This window comes from Onychomys torridus, chromosome 1 (genome assembly GCF_903995425.1).
Source record: "Onychomys torridus chromosome 1, mOncTor1.1, whole genome shotgun sequence".
In the NCBI taxonomy this organism is placed as follows: domain Eukaryota; kingdom Metazoa; phylum Chordata; class Mammalia; order Rodentia; family Cricetidae; genus Onychomys; species Onychomys torridus.
In genome coordinates this window covers 164,962,347-164,985,058 of record NC_050443.1, presented here as the reverse complement: position 1 = coordinate 164,985,058, position 22,712 = coordinate 164,962,347, and the positions used below count along the sequence as shown (strand labels likewise).

The following is a 22,712-nucleotide window of genomic DNA, read 5'->3' as shown; positions in this document are numbered from 1 at the left end:
GAAAGACCACCATCAGCCACCAGAGCTCAATCCTCCCTGAACGCTGTGCACTCAGGGTAGCACAGAGCCTAAAGCAAGCTACAGTCAGCGCTACCCCGGCCTGAAAGGACCCATGGCTCCACACAGCACATTCTTCAGTGACAACTCCTCACGATGAACCTTCTTAAAACTCTGTGTGTGTTTGTATGTGTGCATATGTGTGTGTATGTGTGTGTGTTTGTGGATGTGTACATGCTTACAAGCCTAGTGCTGAATGGGTGTGGAAACTCTCGTGGGCACCTCAAATTGACCCTCATCCTATCCCTTCCTCCCTAGAGTTCAGCTTTAGTCACAGTGGTCTGAAGCCTGACTGGCCCAGATATAATACATTAACAAAATCTAGGGAAATGGGTTTCAGGAAAGGGTATTGTTTGAAAAATAATTAGCCCTGCCTTTGAAACATTGAAAAAAAAAAATGAATACATTCTCCAAGGGTTCCTGCATGATGGGTGGGCTGCCTGTATTCCACTGGTCTACTCGGAAAAAGTACAGCGTGCTCTCCCCTCGCCCCCAACCCCAACCCTCGGAAGTAAGATGCTCCCCCCTTGCCCCCTTCCCCCCATCCCGGCCCTCAAAAGTAAGGTGTTCACAGTGCAGACAGGAAGATAGTGTTCCTTCTGGGGTTTGTGTGGCTAGAGCAAATGTTCCCTTCTCCAAGTACTGTTCTGAGAACCCTAAGATGATCATAAGCTTTCCGGGGACAATATCAGATCAAGAAAATGGTGGAGGGCCAACAAACCCGAGGAACCTACATGGTAAAGAAAAAAAGCAATTCTCCTCAAGGTGTTATCTGACCTCCATGTGTGCTTTGCACTCACACCCCCCATACACATACACACACACACACTCACCATACACACTGTGGTGGGATTTCTGGGCAGAGAGGGGAACTCGGGGGATGAATCTAGGTGCTTGGATTTCACCAGCAAGACATGGAGGGCGTCAGACATACAGAATGGAGAAGAGGTAAAGAGCCACGTGGCAGAACGTAGATAAATAGAAATGGGTAAAGTTGTAAGAGCTAGTCAAGCCTAAGCTAAGTCCAAGCTTTCATGATTAATAAGTCTTCATACCATTATTTGGGGGGGGTGGTCCAAAGGAAGTCCAACAAGAAAGTCCAACTAACTACACACACACACACACACACACACACACACACACACACACGCACGCACGCACGCACGCACGCACGCACGCACGCACGCACGCAGGAAAGAAAGCAGTGGAAGTGTGTCAGGCATGAAGTCTGCAGCAGCTTTACAGGAAGAAAATGGGAGAGGCCCAACACGGACTGAAGACTCAAGCCTGATGATTTTGAGGTCAAGCTTCTCACAGAATAGCAACCATAGTCTGTCAAGAAAGGGTCTCAACATTTTCTCTTGTTTGCTCCTACAATGCTGTGCTGGGAACCAAACCCACGGCCTTGGATGCATCAGGAAAGCCTTGCTTTGGTGTGCACAGATCAGTGGCAATCAATGCCTGTGTGTACTCTCTAAAGACTCAGTGAGGGGGGGTTCTAGGATACGCTGGACATTGTTCAGACTGCTGAGTGCAGACAGGCCAATTAGGATGCACTCCATCTATGAAGAGCCAGGATGAAACCAAAGCACATGGAGAGAATTCTGCAGACTTTCCAGCTCCATCCTTCTGTGGCCCAAGCTGCTGCTGTGGCTGTTGGGGACAGCTCAATGGAGCTGGAGCCAGAGAAGATCTCTTTTGAAACTGGAAGAGAGCCCCCCACAGGAGATGCAGTCCACTTAGGGGCAGACACACAGGTTGGGACAAGCATCATGAATCCCCAGAGGTTGCAGGATTAACCAGGCCTGGATGAGGCAGTGCAGAGAATAAAATTCAAAGCCAATTCTTCGGGCTCTGCCTGACTGGATCCTGATTGGATCCCCTAACTGCCCCCACTGCATCTCTCTATAAGCCCATCCTGATTCTGACATCTCAGGCTGGGATGGTTTCCCTACTCTACGCCATGCTGGGAGAGAAGTAGAATGCACATACCTAGTCGTCTGCCAGAAATAAAGCACCCACCAAGCTTTAGGAGGCCACAGACTGTCTCTACAGCCCTTCACACCACCATGCAATGCTCACATCACCTGGGGAAGGGGCAGAGCCAGCACTAATCCTGAGGGTATTACATTCGGCCCAGTGTCCTAAGACCCCTCCTCCACCTGCAGCACTAACCCATCGAAAGAGACAACAGAGTCTCTTCTCCCTGGGGAAAATCAGTCTAACCCTTTCCCTCAAGGGGATCAAATACAGCTGCAAGGGAGCTCTTCAACAGGGGTTCTTTACAGTCTCTGCCTGACCCCACCCCCGAAGCCCATCCCCAAGCTACAGCCCAGAGCTCTGTAGTGCAGCAAGGCTCACATCAGAACCCAAGACAGCAACAGACTGTGATGATGTGCACACATCACACAGGAGCAGAATCAAAATCTGTTCTGGGTAATTAATTCTCCTTTTTAACACTTGACCTTCTGCTGCAGGGAGAGGAAAGGATATGATACTCTGGAGCTTTGAAGCTTCAGTTGTACAAACTTGCACCCTGCCTTTCTACACATGTACACACACAGCAGCCTTACTTCCAAACAAACTACCAGAGAAGGTCTAAGGGAGAGCCATTCTTTAAGAAATAAGAGATAAGAGGGTTGGGGATTTAGCTCAGTGGTAGAGTGCTTGTCTAGCAAGCATAAGGCCCTGGGTTCGATCCTCAGCTAAAAAAAAAAGGCAAAACCAAAAACTCTGCCGGGCGGTGTTGGCGCACGCCTGAAATCCCAGCACTCAGGAGGCAGAGGCAGGTGGATCTCTGTGAGTTCAAGGCCAACCTGGTCTGCAGTTCCAAGACAGCCAGGACCGTGACACAGAGAAACCCTATCTCAAAAAAAAAAAAAAAAAAGAACAATGCTGGGCTGCGGTTGTTTAATCTCAAGCACTTGGGAGGCAGAGGCAAGTGGATCTCTGTGAGTTCAAGGCCAGCCTGGTCTACAGAGTGAGCTCCAAGACAGCCAGGACTGTTACAAAACAAAACAAAACAACAGCAAAAGAAAGAAAGAAAAAAGAAGAAGAAATAAGAACCAGTCAAGCAAACAAACTACAAAGATTTTCTGTATGTGTGGTCAATGGGCTTTTTGTGTTTAAAAGGTCAAGTCCTTCACAGCCGAGCCGTGGCAGGTGGGAGCCAGTTATGAAGTTCTTCCAACCTGCTCACCATGGTAAAATTTCCTCTTCCAACGCCACAGACCTCCTTTTGGACTTCCAGATGTGGGTGCTGGGAATTGAACCCAGGTCCTCTAGAAGAGTAGCCAGTGCTTTTAACCACTGAGCCATCTCTCCAGCTCTAGGGCTTGTATTTAGTAGATGAAATCACTAGGAACAGCCATGGGCTGTGGCTAGAGGAATCTGTGGGGTCTCTCAGCCATAGGGGGATTGAGTGCCCTGCCTGGCCTACAGGAGGCCAGGAACCACAGTGTCTCTCCTAGCCCTGGAGACTTACTTTGGGCACAGGTCTCCTCACCCATAATTTCGGTGTACTTCGCTTCCTTAACTATGGAAGGGATTACTATATAGTCAGTCTGCTCTCTCTCTAACTGTGGCTTGGTTTGGTTTGTTTTTTTTTTGAGACAGGGTCTTTACTGTGTAAATTCTGAAACTTGAAAAGTTCATTTGACTGTGGTTCCCAACTAGTTCTGCCCAGTATTAATTGGCAAAATGTGACTGCAAGAGGGGAAATGAATATGTACATCACATGATCAAGAAGGGCAGGCAGGGTGTGCAATCCTGTAATCCCAGCACTCACGGGCAGACACAGGAAGACTGAACATTTTGAGACCCTTTATCAAAAGCAAAAGCAAAGGAAAGCATGAAGAAACATACAGGCATTCTTTCTAGGTTTTGCCCGGCATCAAAGTGAGCTGGAAAAGATTAGTAATCCAACCAAGGGAGATACAAAGCTGTTCCCCTGGGAATTGTTTTCAAACATCTTTCACTGGTCAGGGCATGGTGGTGCATACCTTTAATCCCAGCACTTGAAAGGCAGAGGCAGGTGGATCTTTTGAGTTTGAGGTCTACAGAGTGAGTTCTAGTCTGGCTAAGGTTACACAGTAAAGACCCTGTCTCAAAAAAACCAAATCAAACCAAGCCACAGTTACAGAGAGAGCAGACTGACTATATAGTAATCCCTTCCATAGTTAAGGAAGCGAAGTACACCGAAAATTATGGGTGAGGAGACCTGTGCCCAAAGTAAGTCTCCAGGGCTAGCAGAGACACTGTGGTTCCTGGCCTCCTGTAGGCCAGGCAGGGCACTCAATCCCCCTATGGCTGAGAGACCCCACAGATTCCCCTAGCCACAGCCCATGGCTGTTCCTAGTGATTTCATCTACTAAATACAAGCCCTAGAGCTGGAGAGATGGCTCGGTGGTTAGAAGCACTGGCTACTCGTCTAGAGGACCTGGGTTCAATTCCCAGCACCCATATCTGGAAGTTCATATCTGCCTGTAACTCCAGCTGTAGGAGGATCCGATGATGCCTCTGGCCTCTGAGGGCACATGCACTCACGTGCACTTGCCCCCCACCCCATAATTAAAAATAAAGTCTAAAAAAAAGGTTAAGAATAGAAAAGAATGCTGGGCTGTGCTGGGTGTCACTCATTTGTAACTCTAGCACTCAAGAGGCTGAAACAGGAAGATCATGAGTTCAGGTACATCCTGGGCTACATAGAGAGTTTCAGATCAGCCTCGGCTGCACAGAGACCCTGTTAAAATAAAGTAAGATAAATAAAAATCCAGAAAAATCAAATGGCCTCTGGGTCAGTCATTTAAGTACCCAAACCAGGCAAGTCCATACACAACTTGCTTAACTCACAGGACAGTGCCCAGACTTTACCAGAGACAGTGAATCTACTTATTGCCTCCGAAGGCCAACCCACATTAGGAAATGTTTCCGGGCCCTGACAAGTAGCTAACCATTTTCTAGTTAAATTCCATTAATGGGGGCAAGTGAGGGGGGTACAAAGGAAAAAGCAAACCCTTTGCCACACCACACTTATTTGTAAGCACCTGCTGTTGGCCAGAGCCCCCAACTCAGCCAACCCTTCCTTGAAGTGGGGTGCCGCCTGTTTCCTTGCCTCTCCATCCATTCTTCACACACCGCCCAGCTCAGAGAAGCTGTGTCAGCCTGACAGCAGCCCTTGTCTGGGGTCACTCTAATTGACTGACATGCTCTGTAGAAGGTGGAGCCCGGGAGAGATGCATACAAAGGTGAATGGGTCAAGTCCAGATCCTAGCTGCCTGTTCCTGGGACATCCAGATTCCCTCCACTCTCAGATGAAGGAAAGAGAGGAAGGCTAGGCAATTCTGTGTAACTTGACTGTGGGAGGAGGCAGTAAGATCACTGGTGATAATATTCTGGTGCGTTGGCCAGACCCCTTGTCAGGACTGAGGCTCGAGGCAGGAAGCATAGCTGGCTGAGATCCAGTCTGCTTAGTCTTTAAGTCTCCAGCTTTGAAGTCCGAAGACTTGGCAGACTGCTGTGACTTCTACGGATTTTAAAGGTGACACAGCGTCTCCTTGTGCCCAGACTCCTGGCAGGAGCGAGTGCAGCAGCAGTCCTGGAAAGCAACACCAAGACTGGCGCATTCTTCTTAAAGGACGGATGCGTACAGGTGCCAAACTGCAAAACGTGCAGACCACGTGCAGACCACATCACCTGGCAGCCCACTTGAGGAATCTGTCCTCAGCGGAGGGGACACAGCTGCAAGTTGTACATACATGTTCCTTGCACAGTATTTAAACTGGGGCGTGAGCATGTGTGAACGTGGAGGGTGGGGAGGGGGAGGGTAACCTGCAAGCTCATCAAGAGAGGAATCTGCCACGCTGCTTCCGCCCAAGGGAACACTACACACCGGCTGTCACAAACATTGCTACTGAGCTGTATGTATGCAGCTCCAAACACCTCGAGCTGGACACCGTGGTGCACAGCTGTAATCCCAGCACTTGGGTGGCTAGGAAGAGGGATTGCTGTGAGTTTGAGGACAGCCTGGGCTCCACAGAGACTTTCAGGCCAGACTCAGTTACACAGTGATACTCTGTCTAAAACTAAAAACCACCAAAGATTTCCGAGATGACACTGGGTGTAGAAAGCATGTCATCATACAGTACTTAGTAAAACTGTCCAGTTAGCTTCTATACAAATCGAGTGTCTGCTCCAGGGGCTGAGCGAGTACTAGATGACATTTCTTCTTTTCCGTTTTCAGTTTAGGTACCCCACAGTCACACAGGCTTATCAGAAGATTCAAGCACAAAAGTGCAGCAACGTGACGTTTCTTCTTGGTCCCACTTCTCATCTGGGCCCACTGTTTTTTTAACACTTAATGATAGTTGTGTGTGTGTGTGTGTGAGAGAGAGAGAGAGAGCGCGAGCGAGCGCGCACAGTGGCGTCAGAGGACCACTTGCAGAGGCTGGTCCTCTCCTTGTGGGTCCTGGGCATCTAACTGAACTTGGCATCGCACCTTTCCCATCTTGCCAGCTGCACTTTCCTATGAAGATGAGTAATCCAATTCCCATTTCTTTTGTTTTTTTTCTGGGCTGGGATGAAGTTCAGGCCTTGATATCATACTTTCTTTTTTTAGGGGGGTGCGGGGGTGGTGGTGCGGGGAAGGGTGGTATCAAGACAGGGTTTTTCTGTGTAGCCCTGACTCTCCTGGAACTCACTTTGTAGACTAGGCTGGCCTCAAACTTACAGAGATCTGCCTGCCTCTGACCCCACCGAGCCCATATTTTCTTTTTTAAAGGCAAAACTATGACTCTCTTCTACCCATTTTTCTATGGTTTGCTTTTTTCATGTTTCCAGTATCACCTGGGTATTTTAGCAATAGCCAAGACAACAGGTTATATTTGGGAAATCAAAGTGCTCCAGCTAAGACAGACATAAACTAGTGTGTGATCTGCGGGGAAAGGACCAAGGCTTTAGAGTTCAGGTAATCACACTGCTCGGTATGGGAGGATCCAGGTACATCCAGAGGAAAGCTGACAGCATCCTGTTCTCCTAAGGCAGCAGCAAATCCTAACAGGGTGTGCTTGCAGGTAGGTGGGCCCAGTGCTCAGAAGAGAGCAGCACCCTAGGAATGTGCTGTCCTTGGGGTTACTGTCACCAGACAGAAAAGGACTCGGCAAGCTGTTGTGCAGTCCTCCTGGTCTCCCAGTGTTACCCAGCCTGGCTTTCGACTCCTGGGCCCAAGTGATCCTACTCCCTTGGCTGCCTGAGTAGTTGGGACAGCAAGTATGCCACCCTCTCTCTGGAGGGGCCCCAAAGCACCTTCTTCTCTTCTTTTCTGGTTCAAGCTTCCTGGAAAGGGCTGTGATAAGTCAGAAATGCTCCCAGAACCTCATCAGAACTCTGGAGGGCCAGGCTCACACCTGCCCCTGGGTCTGCCCCCCAGGGCAAGAAGACAGGCTTGACTGGCTGTGGAGTCCACTTCCAGGGATGCCCAGCAGGGCAGGGCTGTGACTGGCTTAACCAGTCATTTCCTCCTAGAGAGCTGGAAGAACGGGACCAGGCGAGCGGTGTCCTTGTTTGTTTTCACGTTGTTTATTTGTCTTTCTAATAACAAAACACATCTCAGTAGAACATTTCAACATGGCAAGTACAAGGAAGGAAGCAGAGAAGACTCCTAACGCTCCCATCACACTGTCGGTGCCTCTACGAAACTACCTTCTTTCAGTCATCCACATGTCCAAGAAGACAGACATACTACTAGAATTGGAACCCACCCATATTCCGCACTGTGCTTTCTTTTCTTTTCTTTTCTTTCTTTTTTTTAAAATTTTTTTTAAATTTTTATTTATTATTTTTTTTTTTTTTTGAGACAGGGTTTCTCTGTGTAACAGTCCCGGCTGTCCTGGAACTCACTTTGTAAACCAGGCTGGCCTCGAACTCACTGAGATCCGCCTGCCTCTGCCTCCAAGTACTGGGACTAAAGGCGTGCGCCACCACCGCCCGGCTTCTTTTTCTTTAAGAGTGCTTCCAAACTGTGTGTGTGGTAACACGCAGCTGCAAGCCTAGCATTCAGGAGGTGGAGGCAGGGGGATCAAGAGCTCAAAATCATCTTTGACTACACAATGAGCTTGATGCTAGCCTGGGTCGTAAGAGACCCTGTCTCAAAAAACCCAAATAAGCAACAACCCAAACAAATCCCCACAAACACTATTACTTGTTTGTGTGTGCTCCCAGGCAGTGTACCAGGAGTCGCCCATATCCAACACTGTGTCTCTCAGGTGAAGTAATCACACCGTGGTGGGGAAGTACGGTTTTGACCTAAGGTTCTGTGCATTTCACCTGGTTGAACTGGGATTTGAACCCACGAAGCCTGCCACTTGGGGCCCTGCAACATTGTTCCACAGTTTTCACTGAACCTCTGGTCATGATCATCAAAGCCAACCGAACAAACAAAAAAGAATTTAAATAAATCAACCTATCACGGGTGGTCAGAAACCTGCCTCTAGCACCCCAGCTCTCCAGCCATGCTTTCTTCTTGCCAGCATCCTTCAGTGCCCCCTGCAGGGAGCATCCCCCCAAATGCAGGTGACAGAAACAGAGGCACCAGCCACATTCAGTTTAGAAAGTTAAGCAGTTAGGACTCCACAGGACCCAGCCTAGGGGTGAACTACCCCGGTTTAACACCCATGAAACAGCTTCTTTGTCCTAAAGCTCCCAGAGGCCCTCCAGGTCTGCAAGTAGGACACAGGCCCGGGAAGGGAAGCGAGGAATTTGCCCCAGTGCCCACAGCAGCTCGGCGGGAGACATTCCCTCCCTCCTCAGGGAAGCACTAGGCTACACTGATCCCTTGGTGGTGGCTGGGACGCAGCTAAGGCAATTCCATTCTCAGAGCCTCAGCAACCTCAGGCTCCAGGCAGCCACCTCTGCACTTGGGTATTGTCAGAGGGGGAAGACATTTTCCAAGTTTGAAAAGTCAGGCATTTCAGAGAGTGGCTAGATATTAAATATTTGTGGATTTCACAGACCATGGAATGTTTTTTTGTTTGTTTTGCTTTTCTGGAGTTTGAGGATTGAACCCAGGCCCTCACACTAGTGAAACAAGTGTTCTACCACTGAGCACACTCAACCCCACACTCAGCCTGGCGGGGCAATGGCAGGGCAGTGGCCACAGTACTGCAGGCCAGTCTCCATGCACAGCAGGTGGCCAGCAGAGCTCCGTCTGCAGGCTGTACTTGCCAACCTTGCTCTGTCTTCCCTAAAAACGCTTGGATTTATTAGTTCAGGCTAAAGCACTTAGACTTTGGAGCACACCCTCGTTTCTGAGGACTGACCTGTTTTCCTTCTGTGGCTAGGAATGCAATCTTTCAGCTATTAATCTCAAATCCTGGGAAATGCAGAGAAAGTGTTTTGACTTGCAGTTGGTCAGTATTACTAACAGATGAAAGGGGAAATATTTTACAGATCCATAGCAACCAGAAAAGAGGATAAATCAGCCAAAGGGAAAGAAAATGTCAGGAAAATCAAAAAGACTAGGGAAGAAAAATGATGCTAATATAAGATGACAGCTCCATTCGGCTTTGGTTAGCTGATGGGGGCGGCCGGGGCAGCAGCAGCTTTTCCAAGTCAGGAAGCAGCGGGCTCCAGCTCTCCTCCGTAAGAGCATCTCCTTGCAGAATTCCCTTGCGGCCCAGACAGTAACAAACAGCGCACAACATACGGAACGTTAGGGAGAAGCAAGCAAGGAGGCTGGGGATCTGCAGCAGGGCATGTCTTCCTGGACTGGACTCGAGTTCACCTGTGGGGAGTGGGGAGGCAGAGCCTGATCCCCTTGGAAGGGAGCTGGAATACTAACCTTGTGGTATGTTGCTGAACACAGGTATGGTGAGAACCACAAGACCTAGAGAGCCTCAGTGGTTAGAGTTTGGGGGAAGGATTTCCCTGAGCTAAGGTTCCCAAGGACAAGGATGACAGAGCAAGAAATCTGCAGGTGATAGCTCGGCTTTAACCTAGAACAGCCTCATCACCTTCTGGGGGAGAACCACTCTCAAACACAGGGATGGGGCTGGAGAGATGGCTCAGTGGTTAAGAGCACGGGCTGCTCTTACCTAGGTTGTTTCCAGCACTCACAGGGCGGCTCACAGCCATATGTAACTCTAGTCCAGAGAATCTGACACCTTCTTCTGGCCTCTAGGGTACTCAGCATGCATGAGATGCACTTACAAACATAGCAAAATACTCATACACAAAAAATAAAATGTTTTAAAAAAATAAATCAAAATGCGGGTACCTCAAATCCAAGCACAAATCCAAGTACTAAAGGAACAAGGTTTTCAGTCTCCAAGCTCCTCCTTTGCCCCCTCTCTCCTTAAAAGGCGTTTGTAGCTTTCTACTGCCCAGAATCAAATCCAGACTCAGTCCTGACTTGCCTCACGGCCCAGCACTCTCCCATCCAGGCTGCACCTCCAGCCACGGCGCCTGCGCCTTTCTTCTCCCTCGGTTGGCTGAGGAAGCCTCTTTCCCTCCTCCAGGGCTCACACATGTTGTTGTTTCCCTCTGCCAAAAATGTCTCTCTCTTCTCTCCTGCCTTTGCGACCCTGTGTTCTGGAACACGCCACTGCTTCTCTAGCTACAGAATCAGTTCTCATCTACTCCATCTTCCAGGCACTGTCTCCACGGTGGGATGGGATCCTGTTTCTCTCACCTCGGCTGGCTTCCCAGCATCTTTAGAGCCCCCAGCACACAGCAGGCACACAGGTAAAGTAGCCCAACGGAGGAAAACCCCGCTTATTTCCACCTGCTCCTCTCTCCTTTGGAACCTTGGAGGCCCAAGAGACCACAGCATGTGAAGCAGGGCTCATTAGACATTCTTGGAGCCTCAGAGAATTCTGAAGGCCATATCTGTTTGAGTTTTAAAATCAACGACTATTTATTTTTATCTTTTTTTTTTTTTTTTTTGGTTTTTCGAGACAGGATTTCTCTGTGTAGCTTTGCACCTTTCCTGGAACTCCCAGGCTAGCCTCGAACTCCCAGAGATCTGCCTGGCTCTGCTGGGATTAAAGGCGTGCACCACCACTGCCCGGCTTTTTTTTTTTTTTTTTTTTTTTTTTCGAGACAAGGTATCTCTGTGTAGATCTGGCTGTCCTTGAACTCAAGAGATCCACCAGCCTTTGCCTCCCAAGTGCTAGGATTAAAGGCATGCACTACCACTGCCCATCAAACAACTGTTTATTTATGTGTTTGCTTTTGCTTTTTAGATAGGGTCTCATGTAGCCCAGTCTGGCTTTGAACTCACTATATAGCCAAGGATGATCTCAAACTCCTGATTCTTCTGCCTCCACCTCCAAAGTGCTGGGATTACAGGTATGTGCCTGCCACGCCCTGGCTGCTATAATTTCTTTTGGAAATAGAGTAAAGAAATGTTTAAAAATCAACTCTGTGGTGCCAGTCTATCAGTACCACAGACAGTTCAATGGGTCCCTTTCCCGATCTGGCAGCCCAGAAAAAGGTCCCTGCTGGAACCACCACTGTCTCACTGGGAGTCTGAACTGTCACGAGGTTGCTATTAAACAGCAGCAGGCTGTGTCGGTTACAAGGGAAGGAGCTGCGTTTTTCCTAAGAACTCAAGTGTAACTGGCCTGTAAGTTGTGGTTAAGACCCACCAGTGACTGAACTGCGAGCAGACGCCCTCTCCTGTGGAACTCTAAAACACAGCTCAGGAATCAGGTCCTGCAGAACTGAACCGGGTAGGGGTGGGGGCTTCCTCCTAATGAAACCCAGAGGGCAGGGCAAGAAGAGCTGTAACTGGCCATCTGAGAAGAAAGAATAAGCTGATCAAACAGTTAAAAGTGAACGGGAAGAAAGAGAACCTAGCTGCAAAATAGGGAAGACAGACATTTAAATGTCTATTCATAAGTACTGATGTGTGCACCATAAAAACCTTCCAGAACATTCCAGAGGACTCTGCCAGAGGACTCAAAATCTACAGGAGCAGGTGAAATGACAGCTGCCCTGTCCTGTGACTGAACAGATCTCTCTTTCCTGAAGACACTTCTGTACTGTCCCAGGTCCTGACCAGCAGGCAAGGTTTTTTTGACCCCAGACAGGGAAGAGTGGTAGATACTGTTCTGGCCATCTGGTGCCTGCTCCCTGTTGCCTACCTTAGTCTCTTTGTGTTACTATAGCAAAATACCCAAGGCTAGATAACCTATAACACACAGAGGTTTATTAGGCTCATGATGGTGATAGCTGGAGGTTCCAAACAGCATGGTGTTCTGTTTCCAGTGAGGGGCTCCTGGCTGTGTCACATCATCTTTGATGCTACCTGAATGTGAATGCTCCCCTTGGCATCTGTGTGTGAACAGTCCCCAGCTGGTAGCAAGAGGAGGAACAGGCCTTTATGGTTAGGTGGCCTCTGGTGCTAGCCTACAGCTGTTTCCTGAGAACAAGATGCCCCATGTTCCTGCTCCGTCTTCGTTCCTCTGGAGACCGTGAGCCGAAGCAGCCCACTCCTCTCTCCAGGTGATTTTGTCGAGTCTCAGGAAGGAGCAGGAGACCGAGTGCAGCCGGCCCTGCTTTCTAACAGCTTGCTCTCTTGCTAGACGGCACAGAAGGTTCCAGTCCCTCCAAGCGACTACACTACAGACCTGTCTTCAAAAGGAAAAGAAACACTGATCATACTATTTGTAGACCTGAGGGGCAATGAGCCATGGCAACCACCCCCAGAATAGGAGGGAACGGTTTAAAAAGGAGACCAAGTCCTGGGGAGGGCAGAGGACGAGCCAGGGAACAGGTCCTCAGCCTGAGTGTGAATGAAAACCGACCCCGGCGGGATCAGCTCCTCTTCCAGGTGATTCTGTATGAGGTGGCCTCACCGGGCACTCTAGTCACTTGTCCGGACATTCCATAAGGTGCCCGCTCCAACTGCACCTCTTCTAAGGACTGACTTCCCAGTGCACACCATGACCACCGAGCTGAGAGATGCCTCTACTGCCCCATGAACAACTGATTTTGCCAGCCAGAGCCACACCTACTTTCTCTGCCAGCAGTTACCCTCTGGCTTAAGGGACCCCTCACCACTCTCTGTGGTGAGAAGTAAGGGCGAAGGGGACCTTATATGTACCCTGGTGCTAATCCTGGACCACTGCCACTAACAATGGTGGTCAAATGGCCCCGGGCAGAACTGAACTGCATCCCTTCCCAGGACTAACACAGGAGTGCTGGGAGAAAAAAAACTCCCACCTACTGGTCTGCAGATCAAGAGCTTGCAAGTACACTAGTACTGTTATCATTCCTGGCTGATACATGCCATTCTGGAAGACAAGACCGACACACAGCACCATGGCCCAGCAGACACCGAGCACACAGATCAAGTCACGCCTGAAACCCTGCATGTCCCTGTTACCAGAGCCAAATAGAGTCGGGAAGGCTTTGCCATCTATAGAAGCTCTTTCCCTAGCTAGTCATGTTTCTGCTGCCCTTTCTCTCTGGCTTAGCTTCCGACCTCTCAGCAAACCTTCCAATGGGTCAGCCAGAGCTGAGTTACTCGGGAACAAACTTCAGAGGCTGCCTATTGTGGTGTGACGGTCCCAGTGTGGACACTTGCTGCCCCTGACTCTACACCCACCAGAGTCCATCCCTCTTCCCTTTGCTTGCCACTGCCCTGGTGCTAAAACCGCCTGGCATTTGGATCCGGAAAAGCAGGTCTTAACACTCATTTGACTGTACTGCTCGGCATGCCCTCACATGCGACTGGGTGGGGCAGAGGGTGGAGCACTCTGAATGAAGTTAATGGGTTTAGAGTGGACGGAACAGAGAGGCAAGCCCATCAGACAGAATTCTGATGCCATTTACACATGCAGGTGTATCTGTGGATGTATCAAGCAAAGAACACACATGTTCTGTATAATACGATCATGTGACCCTGATAGGGTGTATCTATCACACAGGGATTAGGGATAGCTATAAACCACAAGGAGGGTTCCATCAGCAGCTGAGCATGCTCCACTCTGAGAGCTTGAGCAGCCTAAAATCCAGTCTGAAGAGTGGTTAGTCACACTACAGAGTCTGCATCACCATTTACTACATGGCCTCACTACACCATACTGACTCTAGTGCATTTAAAACAGGGCTCCCAAGGCAAGTCCCAAATCAACTACATAAAATCTGTTGCATATTGGGTGTGAGTACAGGTTCAGATGGGTCTGTGGAATCAAGACTCAGAGGCACCTCAACAATGATTTTAGCCTTTCCCAGCTTCAGGGGAGATCTGTCTCTATGGACTTCCAAGGCAAATTAACCCGAATTAACTACATAAAAATCAAGGAACAGCCAGGCGTGATAGCATACATCTTTGATCCCAGTATCTGGGAGGCAGAGGCAGGCAGATCTCTGTGAGTTTGAGGCTAGCCTGGTCTGCAGAGCGAGTTCCAGGACGGTCAGGGCTACATGGTGAGGCCTCGTCTTTAAAAAAAAAAAAAAAAAAAAAAAAATCTCAGCACAACATCTGATCCAAGTTTGGTTTATAATGTGATATACAAATCAAGCAATTGTATTTGTAACACTACTGTTGATTTCTACATTAGGGCAAGATAATGCACCAAATGTCCACTGTCTGTTAGGCTGGCATCTGGCAGAGGTACAAGCAAGGCATAACCAATCACACACCACCACAACCTGGAAAACCAGCTTGCTGATCCATGCAGCCTTTTTTTTTTTTTTTTCTTTTTCGTTTTTTGAGACAGGGTTTCTCTGTACAGCCCTGGTTTTCCTGGAACTTATTCTATAGACCAGGCTGGCCTCAAACTCACAGAGATCTACCTGCCTCTTCCCTCCCTGGAGCTGGGATTAAAGAAGTGCACCACCACTGCCCGGTTCCATACAGTCCTAAGATCACAGGCCTGTAAGATCAAATAAGAACCATGGCAGACAGCGACAGGAAGGAGAGGGTGAGGGTGCTGGGAGTCAAGTGGGAAGGGCAGGGGCGGGACTAACGGTGTGTGCGCTATGTGGGTCTGTTGGGTTTGTGAAGATTCATCACGTTATACAGTTACACATGCACTTTGTACATAGATTTTTTTCATGAATAAAACATTAGAAGAAAAGGCTAGATGTGGTGGCACACACCTGTGATCCCAGCACTTGAGGGAGGAGAGAGGCAGATCTTGGGCTTGCTGGCTCAGAAGTCTCTGTGAGCCACAAGCCAATGAGACGCTGACTCAAAAAATAACCTGGGGGCTACAGAAATGGCTCAGCAGTGATGAGTACTTGCTGCTGTTACACAGGACTCAGATGTGGTTTCTAGCACTGACAAGGTGGCTTACAACAGCCTGTCGTCACTCTAGTTCTAGGAAATCGGATGCCTTCTTCTGGCTTCTGAAGGCAGCAGGCACACATGTGGCGCACACACATACATGCAGACACTCACAGATAGGTACACATAAAATAAAAATAAGTCATCGAATGTATGCGGCAGATGGCTCCTGAGGAGCTACAGCCAAAGTCGTTCTCTAACCTCCACACGCATGTGCACCCACACACATGCAGTGCACACACACAAGGCTTTAAAAATAAAAGATACATATTTAAGAGGATTTGGGAGATTTTATAAATGCTTTTTGTACCCTGCTCCATTTCCAAGAACTGCAGACTGTCACCCTTCTGAGCAATAGTACTGTCTAACCCTGGTGAGCCATTGCAGAGCAGAGCGGCCACATAAACCAGCAGCATTTATCCACATGGAGCAGTTTCAAATTTCTCATTGTACAGCCTGTGACATCAGGTAGACCAGATGTCCACAGAGCTCCTGTCAACACACTAGTGGGGTAAAGTATACTTCCTTCATTACCTGGGCTCAAATCCTGCCTTCACACCTAGGAGATCTGTAATCTTAAACGTGTTACTAACCTTCTCGATGCTGTCTTCTGTAACTGTAAGGCTGACATGGCCCTGTGCTCCATCCCCAGTATGAAAAAGGAAAAAAAAAAAAAAAAAAAAAAAAGACTTACACTGATATAGTGGCCTAGCACTCAAGAAACTAAGGCAGGAGATTGTTGACTACTCAGCCTGGGTTACATAGAGAGATTCTGTCTCTAAACACAAAATAAAACAAAACAAAAGCAAAAAGCCAAAACTGGGTGCTATCCTTTGTGTGTTAGAGGCACACAGGCACACTAACGGCTCAGCTCTTGTCCTCACCACCATTTAGGCCTTAGCCTAAAATCAGGGGCCACTGGCTTCTCATCACTTGCCTGTGTTTCAGTACTCACTATTATTCTCTGCCAAGTTCCAAAAAAGCACTTACGGTAGACTTGTTTAACTATTTATTTGGTTGGTTTCATTTTGTTTTGTTGTGAAGCAGTATTTCACTATACAGCCTAAGCTGGCCTTCAGCTCAGGGCCTCCCTGCCTCTGTGTCCTCGGTGCCAGGATTACAGGTGTGATTTACCACTACCTGATTTACCTGTTACTTAAATTGTATGATGGGATCACAGAAAGCCCTGAAAACAGAGAGCAGGGCATTATACTTTAAGAGCGTAGTCACCCTGTTGCTCTGAAGTGCCTGGTGTGATCTGCAGGCACAGCTGACAGCAGTGGCACTGGAGAGGCTGTGGGAGGGGCCACTGGTGCAGAAGGGACGTGGGAGCACACAGTTGTCAACACACTCAAGGAAGAGCCACAACTTTCAGTGCAAAAAATTCCAATCCTATAGGGAAGTTAGAAGGATGTAAAATGAATATCCAGATACCCTTCCATCTGACCACAAATAATAGTACCCACTTGCTTTCTCCCACACATCTTCCTTTTTTGCTGAACCGTGTAGTACTTTATCCACAGACATTTCAGCCTATGACATTACCACAACTCCACAAGGAACTTCACTGTAGTGCAATGCTAGTATCTAACATACAGTCACATTCACATTTTCCAGCTGTCCTACAAATGACCTTTTCCTCCCAGGGTTGAATCAAGGATTAAACATTACATGTAAACCACCAAGTTTTCTTAAATTGGGGACGGTCCTAGCTGGGCACAGGAATCCAAGAAGGTGCACTGTAGAACGTCGCACAGTGTGGCCACATTTGGCTGTAACTTACTTGTTTCTGAGTTCAACCTGTTTGGAAAATTGTTCCTCAGCTACCTTCTCGTACTTGGCTTGTCCATGTACAGCACGTACAGAGAGATACAAAGTAATACTTGGCAATCAGTATGCCCGGAACTTGATCCTTCCAAAGGAGACATCGGCTCAGATCTTCCTTTGTCTCTCTGCCTCTCTCTCTCAAATGTATTTATTTTTTTGTTTTATGTGCATGAGTATTTTGCCTGCATATATGTCTGTACACCCATGAGTTCTCAAAACCCATAGAGGCTAGAAAAGGGAGTTGGATCCACTGGAACATTGAGTTTCAGGTTGTGAGCCGCCCTGTGGGTGCTGAGAACTGGACCCAGGTCCTCTGTAAGAACAGCCAGTGCTCTTAACCACTGAGCCGTCTCTCTGGTCCCTCCTTCTTCTTCCTCTTATCAACAAATAAGTAATCTGTAGAGTGATTCTTTGAGTTCCTGTCGCCTAAAAACTTTTTTTTTTTTTTAAACACATTATTTACTGAGGATGAAAATGCATGCCATGGCACACATGTAGAGGTCAGAGAACAATTTGAAGGAGCTGGTTCTCTTCAGCATCTGGGTTCCAGCAATCAAATTCAGGCTTGGTAGTAAGCACCTTGCCCCTGAGCCATCTCACTGGCTCCTTAACGTGTTTTTTTTTTTTTGTTTTTTTTTTTTTTTGGTGTTTTTGAGACAGGGTTTCTCTGTGTAGTTTTGGTACCTATCCTGGATCTGTAGACCAGGCTGGCCTCGAACTCACAGAGGTCCGCCTGCCTCTGCCTCCCAAGTGCACGAATTAAAGGCATGTGTCAGTGCTGACAGGCTCACAATTTTTTTTTTTAAATTTACATTTACTTGTGTGTATATGTATGTGGGCACATGTGCCCTAGCATACATATGGAGGTCAGAGGACAACTTGAGAGCTGGTTCTTCCCCTACCATATGGGTCCCAGGGATCAAACTCAGGTGGCCGGTTGGTAGCAAGCACCTTTACGTATGGCACCATGTCCCCAGTCTCCTGACATCCATTTTAACCGGTTTAGGAGGATTGAGAGTTCAAGGCCAGCTTGGGCTATATATGACTGTGGTTCCTCCCCCCAAAAAAAGGCAAAATAAAATACTGATTTGCATTATAATGTCAAAATTACTTTACATTAGACATTATTAGTATTTTGTAACATTTATCCGACATTTCCCTTATCTCTGTCTACCTAAGCAGGTACAAAAATGACTATATTAACAAGAAGTGGTATACACCGCATCTTTAGAACCCTCATTCCCACAGCAGATCAAATTCTGCAACAAAGAAAAATCAAAGTGAAGAATAAATCATGCTAGATACAGGTCAGTTTCAGAGCTCTTGCCTTTATGTACAAGACCCCAGATTCAATCCCTATGTCCGTCCTTCCTCTCCTCTTCTCTCTCTCTCTCTCTCTCTCTCTCTCTCTCTCTCTCTCTCTCTCTCTCTCTCACCTAGGTGCAGGTGTGACCAGGTAACCCCAGCATTTGGAGGCTGAGAGGTGGGTTTCAGGCTGGTCAAGGCCAGTCTGTATACTGAGGAAAGGATGGAGGGAAGAATGAAGCGGGAGGCCACACCAAAACAAAGATAGAAAAATCTAGGTCACACAAATACTCTGAACTCTCTGTGCACTAGCCACCGAGAACTATTCGGACCTATGACGCCTTCACAGGCTGGAGGAGGCTGGCAGAATGAGCTGAGAAAGTAAGAGCATCATTCCCAGCACAAAAGCCTTACCCAAGATCCATTGCAGCAGTCCCCAGTGGGCACGAGGAGCAAAGGACAACCTCTTGGAGGGCATTTGAATAATCTAACTCAGTTCTCATTTTAGCATCCCCTCCACCCTGTGAGGGAAAGGAACAAGTTCCAGTCCCTATTATTCTCCCAGGCTGAGCCAAGATTAGCCTATGTGCTTGAGGGATGGAAATAGACACAGAGACAGCCAGGCCAGTGGGAACAGGGAACAGGCTAGTTATGACAGACGTCAACAAAGCCTTAGGGTGTCGGGACACTGGCACAGTCTCTGCTAAGGTCCACACAGTTTCCCACCCATGAAAGGACTCTGTAGACACCAGAATACACCTGCAAGTCCCCAAAGCCCACCAGGCTGATGGGCACAGGACCAGCAGACCAGCCAGCCTCTGGGTTATTACCTGACTGAAAGACGTATCGAGCCAGGCCCTGCATCAGCTCCGCAGGCCATGTTGGTGGGGCAGACTCTCCAGTTTCTCTCTTCAGACGAAATGTCAATTCAAAGCCAAAACCACTCGGTCCATCTGTTCCTGTAAACCTGAAAGGAATAAAAAACATTTTCAGTTTAACTACCACAGGACAAAGTCTACAAAGTCTTTGTGTGGTAGCCTCCACAGGATTTCCTCAACTCAAAGGGAATGCCAGGGTGAAGAAGTCTCTCCAAAGCTTGCTTTACCCTCCAGTGAGCTGAGGGTGTACATGTATGACGTTCCAGATTTTGTGGTTCTAGAATATTCCTTTTTTATGACAGAAGAAACACTACTAAAAATCTTATGTTCCTCACTTATTCAAACTGCTAATAAGTACCCACTGAATTTGCTAAGGATACATGTCCTATGAGCCAACAGTATGGCTGTGTGCTCGGGAAAGACATGGCTTTCTTCCTCTCCACCTCCAGGGACACCATTCTTTTTGTTTTTTTTTTTTTAAAGATTTATTTATTTATTATGTATACAGTGTTCTGCCTACATGCGTGCTTGCATCCCAGAAGAGGGCACCAGATCTCACTGCAGATGGTTGTGAGCCACCATGTGGTTGCTGGGAATTGAACTCAGGACCTCTGGAAGAACAACCAGTGCTCTTAACCGCTGAGCCATCTCTCCAGCCCCAGGGACACCATTCTTAGCTGCACTGACTAGTCTGCTAAGTCAGCACTGTAGACAAGTCCCAAGGCAGACTGCAAATACTGAGTGGGCCCACTCTCTTCCTAAGGTCAGTACCCACCCTATCAGTGAGCACCACTTTCTCCAACCCTCCATGAGCATGCCTCAGTCATGGACCCCAAAGGAGAACAGCGCGAGTCTCGGGGAAGTCCCTGAAACAGGTGACTGCCAGAGAGGGTAGCGATGTCTACTCAAGAGCAGAACCTGGTTGGATGTGTGTGTGTGTGTGTGTGTGTGTGTGTGTGTGTGTGTGCGCGCGCGTGCGCGCACCAACTCAGGTGAGGGAGGTGTCCAAGGAGGAGTCCCCAAAAGCTTCTCAAAGCTTGCCAGGATGAGAAAGGTTAAGAGTTAAAATATGTACATGTAATTTTCAGTAATTATATCTTGTACAAACATGAACCACAATGATTATACACATGTAAACTCCCCAGCATACAAACACAAACCATAAGCTAAAATCACAGCCAACACCTTCCTTCTACCTCTTGGGAGCTGAAGACACAGTCAGTGTTCAACCTGGAACTCCTTCCTCGTGATGTCTTTCATCATCCTCAAGAGGCTAGGATGGGATTCCGGGTAGAAAGAAACTGACAAGAACCACAGCTTTCCATTTGTGTGCTTGGGTAGGCCCAGTAGATCAGATCAGCCCCCAGCACCACTCTGGGAGAGAGAACCTCTGAGAAGCTGCTCAGTTTCCTTCTGACAGAAAATGCATCCTCAGAAATCATCACAGTCAAATCCAACTGCATTCAAGGAAGTGTGCGTGGTTTGCTTAGTTTTCTGGTTACCAGGTGGGATGCAGAATCCATTTAGAGGGTACACATGGATTCCTGGAGACAAGGTTAGAAATTGCTTAAAGTGACACTATTTACACTATTTGTTTCCTGATGAATTGCCCTGTTGGGGTCAAGCCCAAACAGCATCTGGGGAACAGCTAGTGGTCAAGACAGCACTACCTCCCAGAGGCCTCAGGTCTGGAAAAGTGTGAAAATCCAGAGCTCTAGGAAATTGACTTAAAGCTCTGGAAAAGGCTGGGGCACTGTGGAGAGCACCCTTTAATCCCAGCACTGGAGAGATAGAGCCAAGTGAGTTCAAGGCTAGCCAGGGTACGAAGTGAGACCTTGTCTCAGCAATCAACTAAACAAAGCTCCACATAGGGAGATGGGTCACTAGGGCACCACCAATTAGAGAGAGCTTTGTAAAGTGCATTAGACCATTGTTCCAGGGCTCTCATCTTGGGCCAAGGAAAACACATGATTTCTAACCACAAAACTTGAGAAAAAGACTAAAAGGGACATATGCGTTATAGACCGCACAATGGAGAGAAGCCATGGGTGCAGAGAGAGAAGCCACTGAGCCCTTTACACTCACACCACATCTCCTCACGGAGGAGGGCTCTATGCACACACATGCATGAGTGTGCATTCATGCACACACATGTGCATACCATCTGTCTCCACACAGGGTGCTTTCTAAGCCAGCTCTGTGGTGGGCAGGCCAGCTCTCACTTGGCTGAGGAGGAGGGGCAGAGCTAGCCAGATGGTTCCCACCTGTGTTTGATTACCACCCACCAGGATGGCTGGACACAACCTCGCCACTCTGAAACATGAGTTTGGAATGGGCCAGCCTTAGGATAAACACATGACCTGGGCCTGTCAGATTTCTTTTTCAAAGCAGGCTGTGCAGGCAATAACAGCCAAGCAACAACATCATTCAGTGTTTAAAGTTCCCCGAAAAAGGGGCTTGGCTTGGTCCAGACCATTTCATACAGAGGCTTCTCCTGCCAAAGAGGGTTTGTCTGACCAGAGAACGGAGCTGCTCCAAGGGAACAGCTGTCTTCCATGTCTTCTAGGATGGAACATGAGAGCAATGAGACACATTCTCTCTCTCTCTCTCTCTCTCTCTCTCTCTCTCTCTCTCTCTCACACACACACACACACACACACACACACACACACACGTTCATGCCTCCCCAACTCACATATACTTACATACCCACACTATACATACTACATACATATGCAAAGAATACGTTTATAAAGTAAAAATATCATAGTCATTTAAGGTTAATTAATTATTGAAGAAAACGGTTTCTGGAAGTTGAGTGTGGCCTACATGTCAGTGTTTATAAAGTCTACAGTAGTGCATCATAATGTCCTGGGCCTTCACAGTCCTAGAAGAGCCATTCACGAAAACTGTCCTACATAGGCATAACTTTTCTTTCTAAAGACTTATTCACAAACTGGGTGGTGGCGGCACATGCCTTAAATCCCAGTACTCAAGGCAGAGGCAGGCAGATCTCTGTGAGTTCAAGGTCAGCCCAGTCTACAGAGCAAAGTACACAGTCAGCTACATAGAGAAACCCTATCTCAAAAAACAAACAAACAGAAAAGACTTATTCACTATGTGTGTATGCACGTGTAGGGGGGGTGTTGGGAACTACACTTCTGGCACAAATGTGGTCATCAAAGAACAATTTTCAGGAGCCATTTCCTTCCAGCACATGGATCCAGGAGAGCCAACTCAGACTATCTGGCTTTCAAGTGCTACCTTAACCACCGAGCCTCCTACCAGCTCTGCTGAAAACCTTTTATGCCATATCAGCTATTATTTAACGTAGCAGTTACTAGTTCTGGGAA

General features: G+C 47.9%; 1 protein-coding gene across 3 annotated transcripts in view; it reads right to left on the bottom strand.

Annotated features, from left to right (window-relative positions):
• Positions 1 to 22,712, bottom strand: part of Sufu (SUFU negative regulator of hedgehog signaling) — a 99,498-nt gene that overhangs the window by 52,811 nt on the left and 23,975 nt on the right. For all 3 annotated transcript variants that reach the window (XM_036171484.1, XM_036171473.1, XM_036171474.1), the window contains exon 3: positions 19,312 to 19,448. In XM_036171484.1, coding sequence (XP_036027377.1) covers positions 19,312 to 19,448 — 137 coding nt within the window. The remainder of the gene's footprint in view (positions 1 to 19,311; positions 19,449 to 22,712) is intronic.